Genomic DNA, 10867 nt, shown 5'->3' on the forward strand with positions numbered 1-10867 from the left:
CATAAGATGCTTTACAAATAGTTTCTAAGAGCCTTTTCTAACTGAGGAATGAAGCCGATCAATATGCTGGTTTAATGCTAAAAGGTCACAAATAAAATATTTATCATTTAAAAGCTAAACTAGCTAAACCTAGGTCATTTAAAAAAAGTGTATTCTCAGGAGAATAATCAAGAAGAAATATATTTATTGGACTAATTTAACTTAAATATATATATTTTTTTCACCAAACCCTCATGTCCCTAGAATTTTGTAACAATAAAATATAACAATAGTTCAAATACTTGTTAAATTTTTACTTAATGCTGGGAAATAAATGTTCAAGGTGTTAAATACATTATTATATTCGCAAAAAGCTTTCCAACGACTTCATGACTTAAGTTGTAGTGGTTGTTTTCCTGGTTGTGCCTATTTCAATAAAGAGGCAGCTCAGCCTTAGAGAAGTTAAATGACTTAACCAAGGATAGGAGTAAGTCACAGAACCAGGATTTTCTGACACCATGCATATGAATAGAAAGCAAAAGTCTTCACAATTGGAAAAGGTAAATGGGGATTTACATAATGGACCAGATATTTCATCATTGAGCTGTGGGGTTATTGTCTAGATGGTTGTCTGCAATGAGTGGAACCTTAGAGAAGTAGAAAAGAAGTGATTAATTTAAAGCTTGAATGTTATTTGAGTTAATATATTCACAGGGGCTAAAACCCAATTGGATAGTATATTTCCACTATATTGTCTGAGATACATCCAAAATGATTACTTTTCGACTTCAAATTTTTTTTCTTTATATATAATCAAACATAGGTGAACTGTCCACATTATATTGTAATAGACTCAGAGGAGAATCATTTACATTTGAAAACAGAATAAGGAAGAAAATGTATAAAATTATTTTTTAAGTTACTGAAAGAAATAATAGTTTGCTTGATGCAAACTATTATTTTGTAACATTAGGCATTAATTTTTAAAAAAATACTGCATATAGATATATCTTTGAAAAATGATGAATAATATTTGAACTCTCATTGTCCATTTGCATATTGGAAATTTGCAACAACAAAAAAAGACACTAAATTCTTATGTCTGAAAAAGTACTTTTGTTTATCCAATCTTTTCCTAATGTGTGTTCATGTGATAAGAGAATAGTTCTGTGAAAGATAATAATTGCTCTGGATATGAGCTAAGCAGTTTTTTCTACACTGAAAGCATTTAATAAAATGGTAAACTTTGATAAGAGGAGATTCTGAAAATGGAATGAAATTTTTTTTTCTTCCAACACTGTTGTGTGTTTATTACTTGCTTCTCATCATCACGAACAAAATAAGTATAATCAAAATTTTCTTGGGCATATGAGTTCCAAGTTTGTTGATTCAGTGCTTAAAGAATTCTTATTTGCAACATCCCAAGGACACTGTAGAAATCTGAATCTTAGCACAGGATTCAAAGTTGCTTGGGTAAGTGCCAGGCACCATGTCACAAGTGTTAAGAAATGTTAAGAGTGTTAAGAAATATAAATATCATGTATTTCCTGGAAAAAATAACATAAATTTAGACATGAAACTCAGAAATATAAACTAGGATTCAGACAGTTGTGAAATATTCAAGACTGGACTTTTTGTAGAGAAATCAAAGAAAGAACAATTATATTGATTCATTTGTATCAAAATTATTTCTTCAGTTATTATTAAAGTATATTAGACCTAATTTTTAAACTATGACTTAGAAAACCTTTGTTTTACATATATTTTTTTCAGAAGTGATTTTCTCAAAACCCAAATTTGCATTCGTCCCTCTGTCACTTGCATTTCACATCATGCACAGATTGAGCATCTAATATGATGCTGAGTGATAAATGTATTTCATTATTAAAAAGAGCAATTATAGGAGTTTGCTTGTGGTGCAGCAGGTTAAGTATCCAGAGTTGTCACTGCAGCAGCCAGGGTCACTGCTGTGGCTCAGATTTAACTCCTGGCCCAGGAACTTCGGCATGCTGCAGGCCCAGCCAAAAAAATAATAATAATTATAATTTTATAATGTTATGTGAACAAGTTTTAAAATAATCATGTTGAGTCATTTTGAATAATTCTATAAAATTATCTTATACAGTTCTCTTTTTTTTCCCTCTAGATCGAACAGTATCACCACTTTAATCCTGTGTTTCCATTGAGCTCATTTTCCTGCCTACACTGTCGTAATTGCATAATCTACCCTCATATTCCAACTACAGACATATAGCATTTGATTATTTTTGCCATACTAGCCCTTTTCTTCTTTGTCAGTAAACATATTCTACCCTATTCTCAATCACCACTTTATGGATACCTTCTGTACGACTTTTGGAATATCCTGCAACCACATGCCAAGGAAAATTGACTCCCTTCTTCCCCTACTTTTTCATGATATAACCTCAGAAAGGTCATAAGTACCATATGACCCCTAAAGTTTGCCTGTAGTCTAATATGGTTTGCTAAAATAGTAACTGGAAAATACAACTAACTCTTTATTCTAAAATGAAGATTTTAAAAATATTTGTAGGAAGATATTTTAAAGTGTATTCTGTATTAAAGCAAAGTGCTAGAGCCATCATTTGCAATTCTAAGTCTTAAAGCTAAAACAATTCCATATAGAACATTTATTTAACGCTTCTCTTACAGAAGTTTTGACTACATTTTTCCTTTTAACAAAGAGAGGAGCTGTTTATGGCTGTGACTTTCTGATAGAATATAGGTAGGGTTATGAGCATATTCATTATCTTCCCCAAAGGGAATCAAGAAATATATTGGAAAGAAGAGTTAATTACTTAGAGTGTTTTTCCTAAGAAAATTTGTAAGAAATAATTCAAATCTTTAACATGTCAGTTGCTTAAAACATTATTTGAAAACCAGAGAATAGCTGTCAACAATCTTGAAATCGAAGTCTGCCAGTGAAGATATTTCTTCCTGTCTCTCTAGTTGACTATTTCTACATAAGATGATTTCTTTCAAAAAATATAATCTTCTATAAATTTGTGTTTAATATTTTTTTTTTATCTTTTAAGACACACTTTTTAATGGTCTTGGACTTGGAGCAGTCATTGGTCTGGGAGTTGCTGCACTCTTGCTAATCCTTGTGGTAACAGACGTCAGCTGCTTCTTTATTCGACAATGTGGGTTATTGATGTGCATCACCAGGAGAATATGTGGGAAGAAGAGTGGCTCCAGTGGTAAAAGTAAAGAACTTGAAGAAGGAAAAGCTGCATACCTGTGAGTATCAGACGTCTGCATCTAATTATGGTATGCTTTCTGTATATCACCACAAAGAGTTCCAAATTTACTTATGTTTGCTTTAGGCAAAACTTAGAGTGAAACACAAAATGTATTTCATGATAGCATCACCCTCAAATGTTCTCTCCTGTTCCTACCTAGTCAACCCACACTCCTCCAGGCAATTCCTCTTGCCCCAGGCAACAAATTTTTTTTCATCATAGATAATTTTTAGCTGTTAAAACTTGATATAAATAGTTTCCTACAATGTGTACTTTTTTACATTTGGCTTATTTCACTCATCATAATATTTCAGAATTTGTTCATGGCATTCTGTGTATTAGCAATTTATTTCATTTTATTGTCATATTCTAGAGTACTTTTCCCAAGAAAATTTGTAAAAAATGCATCCATTTTTTGATGCATTTAGGCATGCATGTTCTCATATACATTCTTTTCTAGGCTTAGGGATATATGAGAATCCATTTTGCATGGCTTCATTGCTTTTTTAAAATTTTTGTTTGTTTATTTTTAATCTCCAAGCCTATTTCCATTGTACTAGGCAATTTGGCTATGGCCATTTCTCATGGATAGTCTGTAAGGAATATTTTCACTTCATAGGATGATAAATTAGGTAGCATACATTTTCATCTAAAAAAATTAGGTTAAATATCTCGTCAGAATATCACCTGCTTACTTGTTGGACATAGCACATAGTAAAAAATGAATCGAAATCAGGATCTATATGCTTGAGAGAAATATTAATGTATGACATAGTAAGTATTGTAGGAATGATTCACTCTTCACTATTTCCTGCTTTCCTTAGAGGAACATATTGTGCTTCCTAATAACTTGCTGTACTTTTAAATCAACATAATTTTACATATATACATATGATGATACATATATGCACACATGATTCAAAACTGAATTTTATGTCTCTTCATTCTTGCTCAACTACTGACTAAAGAGAATAAATACTAGGTGACAGGCACTGCTATACAACCTAGGGATTAATGTGGTGAACAAACAAAAATGAAATTTGTTCACAGGGAATTCATGCTTTAATGAAGCAAGGCAGATAATAAACACTAAAAGTCAAGATGTCTGTCAGTGATAAGCACTAAGAAAAATGGAAAACAGAATGATAAATTATTACTAGAAGTTGGGTCATTAAAGATTTCTCAAGGGAGGTGAAACTTAAGCTGCAGAGTAAGTGACAAAGAACCAGATATACATCGATCAGGAGAGGAACATTCTAAGCACATGTAATAATAAATGAAAAGGCCATTAGGACAAGAATGAACTTACTATGTTAAATGGATCTGATTAGAGTGAGGCCAGGAAAGAAACTGATACCAGTTATCAGGTGGAAGAATTATCTAAGTATAAAAGCATTACATTGTCTTGGGTCAAAGTAAGGAAATACTTTTCAAATAGAAAGTGACTACAAGTTTTTGTTAAGATTTTTTAGCTACTTGGGAAGAATGGATTACTGTAGGGTTGATAGGTATAAAGAAAAGATTTAGAGTCAGGGGTATTGGATAGGGAGAATACTGGAATACTCCAGATGGAGACTGATGGTCTTCTCTACCAAGCTAGTAGTGTTATAAGCATATAAAAATGTAGAGTATCCAGACAGAGTCAAGGTGGAGTGAACCACTGCTAAATGATTCACCTTTGGGGTAAAAGAGAAATCGAAAGAACCTTCACTTTTTTGTCTTAATTTACCAGAGTGATGTTGGTGACCACGTGCAGAACAATGAGGTACATCCAAGTTCTATGTTTGTTTTCACTTGACTTTATTAATTGGTAATTTATCCACCAACACTTATGCTTGTAACTCTTGCTAAGTTTAATTAACCTTAAAGATTTGGAAAGATGAAAACACATGGTTCATTCCACATTTTTATCCAATAGCTTTTTAAATCACAATTTCCCTTGCCTTAGAAAAACAGTTTTCAACTCTTTCAAACCTTCACTGTTCAAACTGCAAAAACAGATTACAGAAAATACCACTGAGGGAGTTCCTGCTGTGACTCAGTGGGTTAAGAACCTAACTAGTATGCATGAACAAGTGGGTTTGATCCCTGGCCTTACTCAGTGGGTTAAGGATCTAGCATTGCTATGAGCTTGGATCCATTGCTTGGATCCTGCATTACTGTGGCCAGCAGTTGCAGCTCCATTTCTAACCCTAGCCTGGGAACTTCCACATGCCACAAATGTGGCCCTAAAAAGCCAAAAAAAAAAAAAAAAAAAGAAAAGAAAAGAAAAAAGAAAAAAAGAAAGAAGAAAAAAGTCTCAATGAGAAATAGGATATAACTAATTTGATTAATTGGATTTATACTAATTTCTAAACATGATCCCAAAACGTTCTGAGACTAGTCCTTTCATGTTATCACAAGTTATAGACTGTGTAGATTTGTTACAAAACACATTAACTACACACTTAAAGCATTTTTGTTTAAAAAAATATTATATTGTAGGAAAAAAATTATTAGAGTCAATGGTATAAGGATGGCATTTGTGTAAAGTCCTAGATTATTCCAGTATTGGGCTCAATACAAATTAAATTTTATCTAGAATTCTCACAGTTTATCTTATAAAATGATTAATGATTCCTAGTTTATCAAATTATATATATATATATATACACACATATATATACTTGTATTTATCCAAGCATTAATTTGCAAGAGCAAATATTTATTGAACACCTAGATAACCAGGCACTATCTGAGCTCCAAAGATGTAACTATGAAGAAAAGCAAGTCAGTCCCTCCCATAATCTAGTTACTCTGATGGGAAACACAATTTGGTTGGAAAACAATCAAATGGATAAATAAGAAGTTTCTGTTGTTATTTTTCAAACAACAAAGAATATTTTTTAAAGTGTATGTCTATTCAGGGGCAAAGAGCTACTTCATGCTATAACTTTTATTTAACAAAATATTTTTTTTTATTTCCTGAAACTGCACAAATTTAAAATTTGAATTATTATTGTGAAATAACACAATGGTGATGAGAAAAAGAATTCTAGGCAAAATGGAATTTCATCTTTCTATTTGTTCTGAGTGAACAATACATGACTAGATGAATTTAAATTAAAAAAAAAAAAATCTTAATGGTACTCCTAGTCTGACTGTGCTGGATTTATTTGAGATATTTGGATTGTGTGGAGATTTCTAACTATGCTCCATAATGAAACTATTTTTACATTTCAAAGGTAAGCTTTTTTTCTTTATTTTCCAGGAAAGATGGATCAAAAGAACCAATAGTGGAGATGAGAACAGAGGATGAAAGAATTACTAATCATGAAGATGGGAGCCCAGTAAATGAGCCGAATGAAACCACACCACTAACAGAGCCTGAGTATGTACCTTGAAATGCTTAATTATTTTTGGATAAGTATTTGTAAAGTGATTAACACATTATCATTATTTGTAGCAATATTGACAAATAACATCATTTGTAAAACAATGTTCCTTCTTCAATGAAAGAGAGTGTGAATATCTAAAATTCATTTTCTATTGAGATATTTCACATGAAGATTTTGTATCATTGTCAGAGAAAGTCTACTACCCAAACACACATTTGTAACATTATGCAAAAATATTGAAATGATGGAAGCATGTTACAAAGTTGGATTTTCCTACACTAATCTTACTGTTTAAAATAATGCTTTCAAAATGTGATTGATTCTTACTGAAATAAAAATGTGTCAGAAAATTAGTCATTGCTTTGAAAATGAATATGACAGGCAAAAAATAGTGTGAAATAAACACAAATCTATTCTAAAAATAAAATATATATGTATTTATCAAGAAGAAGAAATTTTGTTAAACTATCATTTTAATCTCTACAATTAATGTTTAGTCTTTATTCAAGATTTTGTTATTTACTTCTTTCTGCATCTATCAGAGCTCCAATAAAACCATAAGTATGTCAACTAAACCTGCAAAGAAGATGTTTATGAATACGAAGATTTAAATGAGTAAAACCAAAGGCATTATTAGGAAATAATCATATAAGTATTCTGTAGCATCTATATTTGATAATAAAAAAATATGACAATCACATTATTCTTTACTACTCACCAAAATGACTTTTAAATTATATTTTAAATTTTATTTAAATCAAGTTTTTCAAAAAAAATTCATTTTTCTTTATTATAGGATTCTCTTGCAGAGAAATTTGATTGAGGCATCCCATCCTAAATCAAAGACCGAGTATAGTCACAGGTGAAGAAAATAGCTTGTTTCAGAAATCCCCTTCATCTGCTCTCAAGGGGTTGAAATGATTAATAATTAGACAAATACATAGCACGCCTCTGTAGCTTAAATTTTGGTTTAAATCCTCAGGCCCTTTTTATTGACTGCATTTAAAGATTATTACATTTTAGTTTGACGTTAACTCTTGTAAAGGCAGCTTTCACAAGGTGGATTCTATACGTTCCCCTTCAGAAATCAGAAGCCTTTTCAATGAAGCAAAATACTACACAACAAAACAAATTCCTAGCTATGAATTAATACTTACTATGACATACTGGTGTGTATAAAAACTAGTTAAGAAAATGCCCTTACATAGAATGGGACTGTATATTTGAAAACAAGATGATTTTTCGTTACCACAGTTTATGGAAATTCCCAGGCTAGGGGCCCAATCAGAGCTATAGTTGCCAGCCTACACCACAGCCACAGCAATGCAAGATCCGAGTTATACCATAGCTCACAGCAACACTGGATCCTTAACCCACTGAGCAAGGCCAAGGATCAAACTCACATCCTCATGGAAACTAGTTGGGCTCATTTTTATGCTGAACCACCATGGGAACTCCCAAAACAAGATGATTTAATAACTTTTCTGGTTCTCAAAGAAAAGAAATACTCAACATAAAAATAATAGAATTAACAGTAATCTTTTAAAATGTGATTTAATATAAACATAAGTAGTGAAAAAATATATATGCAAAAATATACCATCTGAGTTGAAAACACTGGTTAATTACAAATTCAATACATAGTTCTGTGAATTGGAAATATATTAAGCATTATCCTGACCTCCCATTCAATCTCTAAATTTCTGTACATTTTGATGCTAGAAATAACCCATTGTTTTATAATCCTTTACTATCAATGTTTTCAGTACTTGGTAATGGGAGAATAGAAAAACTGTGAATGCACTATTTATAATATGCATAAAAGGGAGCCTGCCCGAAGAGGTACAAAGTAGATGATGCTTCATTCCCATCAATGAATTACTTACCACTGATTGGTTAGTTTTCACACAGTAGCTTTGACGTTCAGAATACAGTGGATTTCTCTTCTCATTCAGAAATACAAAAGAAATTACAAATAAATTTCAGAGGAACTAGCATAGTAGCATCCGCTACTCTATAAAATGGTTAGGTGTGAGGTTAAAGTCACAGAGTCCTACCAAAAAAAGTCACAGAGGTGAATTGGAATTGAACCTAATTTTTTTTTTATGTAAAAGATTAAAAATTATTTTGTCAAGAAAGAAAATATTGTCTTCAAAGCCATATGAACGAACTGCAACAATAAATCAACGAATTAAAGACGTAGAAAAAACTCAAAAAAAATCTTGATATTTTTGTTGTCATAGTATGTTTGCAAAGCTGTCTTAAGAAATAAAGATTGCTTTTGCTTCATAGGTTACAATTGAAAACAACTCTCAAAAATGTACTCATAGGAGTTCCCTGGTGGCTCAATGAGTTGAGGGTCAGCATTGTCATTGCCGTGGCACAGATCCAATCCCTGGCCCCAGAACTTCCACATGCCTGCAGCTCAGCCAAAAATAAATAAATAAATAAATGCATAATAATAAAAGAGAAAATGGACTAATTAAAGATAACATATATAGTTAATATAAAAAGGTTAGAAAGTCCTGAAATATATTTATTTGCATTAAATTCCAAAGGCTATTCCTAATTCTCCCAACTTTTGAAGTTTATGTAACAGAATATGGCAGCAACTATTTATTGTTTCTACCTGAAAAACTTAAGATGGAGTAAATCATCTAGTTAACATATAAAATTATTTTGGCTTTTTCACATTTCAAAATACTCCATTATATTTTTTAATATGTCAGCTGCTATTAAATATAAGCTACCCTATAATGAACAATTTCATCCATCTAAATCTGCAAATGTCTTGTTTCATTCATTCATTACACCATGTTTTTACAATAGACAATATTGTATTACTCTCTTTTAGTTTATTTTTCTGTCAATTTGATATCACTTTAGCAAATCTCACTTTTTCATTCTAAAAAGTATTCCTTACTTCCCTCTAAAAACAATAACTTAAATGTCTCCTTAAAGTGCCTTAGCTAATGAAGTTTATATTTCATATTCTCTTCCAGAAAATTGCCTTTAAAAGAAGAAAATGGGAAAGAAGTCCTAAATCCAGAAACTATAGAAATTAAGGTTTCTAATGACATCATTCAATCAAAAGAAGATGACAGCAAAGCATAACACCAAGATTACAGAGTCTTGAACAACGCTACAAAGAGCATTTGGATTGCAGTGACCCTATGACCAAAACTATTCTATTGACCTTAATTTCTTGGGAAACTTCTAGCTTGGAATAGCTTGTACACATATACATATGATCAAATACTCCTGCCCATGATCCATTTCCTTTTGTTGTTGTTGTTGTTACTGTTGTTGTTCATTTTGTTATGAATTTCAATATAGAGACCTGACTGGCACCAACTCTTGGGTATCAATTTGACTCTGTGTTCGAAGTACTGCAATTTGTTATAAATATGGCTAAAGCGCTCTGTGTCTTAAGAACTGTATTTCATACCATAACCTCTCCATGAATAGGAATTTAAGCAAAGACAAAACAAAACAAGACAGAAGCTTTGTGAGCTAATTTATGTGGAAGCCCTGCATGTTTTTTCATCCAATCTTGGGCAGATAGATTATTAAAGTGGATTTCAGTTAAAATGAAAACACTTAATGAAGGGTACACTTTTCATCCAGAGAATTTCAGGGAACCTAGGCTTGAAGGAGACAGTTATCTTTTGCAGTTCAATATTGAGAGAAACTTTGGACAACTCTTTTTTAAGTTATAATTACAGTGATAGTTCAATGTTGATCTTTGATAGATTGAAGTGCCAGGTCAAAATTGTTACCCATTTGAATGACTATTAGTTGCGTGTAAAATTAGATTAGAAAGATTCCATAAATCTCTATCTCTTTATATATGCCATATTCACTCACAATGGATTACACACAAAGTAAATGTACTACAAGTAAAAATAATATTGACATCTGCCCTCAGCTTCAAATAAAGTAAATTGAAATGGGAACAATATCAATGTTGTCGATATATTTATAAATATATGATTATCTTTTCCTTTTAACAATTTTATCAAAAAACAGGTCTTTAGTGTTCAAATTCTTCAAATTATATCCTCAGATACATTTTTTCCCATTGCTTTAGATAAGCTTTGTTTAAAAATTCACTTTCCCAGTATTATAGGTCAATCATTATATGTAATTGGCTAATAGAAATTAAAATCTTTGGTGATTAAATTATGGAGAAATTGATGTTTAAACATTGCCATAACAGTGTCAATGATTAACAATTGAATGGCCACT

At 31.5% G+C, this 10867-nt stretch overlaps 1 protein-coding gene across 2 annotated transcripts in view; it reads left to right on the plus strand.

Moving 5' to 3' along the window:
- The window catches only part of NCAM2 (neural cell adhesion molecule 2), a 494205-nt gene extending 483625 nt beyond the window's left edge, over positions 1 to 10580 (plus strand). The window contains exons 16-18 of one of the 2 annotated variants that reach the window (XM_047756284.1): positions 3036 to 3240; positions 6493 to 6612; positions 9622 to 10580. In XM_047756284.1, coding sequence (XP_047612240.1) covers positions 3036 to 3240; positions 6493 to 6612; positions 9622 to 9733 — 437 coding nt within the window. In that variant the 3' untranslated portion in view covers positions 9734 to 10580. The remainder of the gene's footprint in view (positions 1 to 3035; positions 3241 to 6492; positions 6613 to 9621) is intronic. The other variant, XM_047756302.1, reaches the window with a different exon arrangement.
- The last annotated feature ends 287 nt before the right edge of the window (positions 10581 to 10867 follow it).

This window comes from Phacochoerus africanus, chromosome 1 (genome assembly GCF_016906955.1).
Source record: "Phacochoerus africanus isolate WHEZ1 chromosome 1, ROS_Pafr_v1, whole genome shotgun sequence".
Lineage (NCBI taxonomy): Eukaryota > Metazoa > Chordata > Mammalia > Artiodactyla > Suidae > Phacochoerus > Phacochoerus africanus.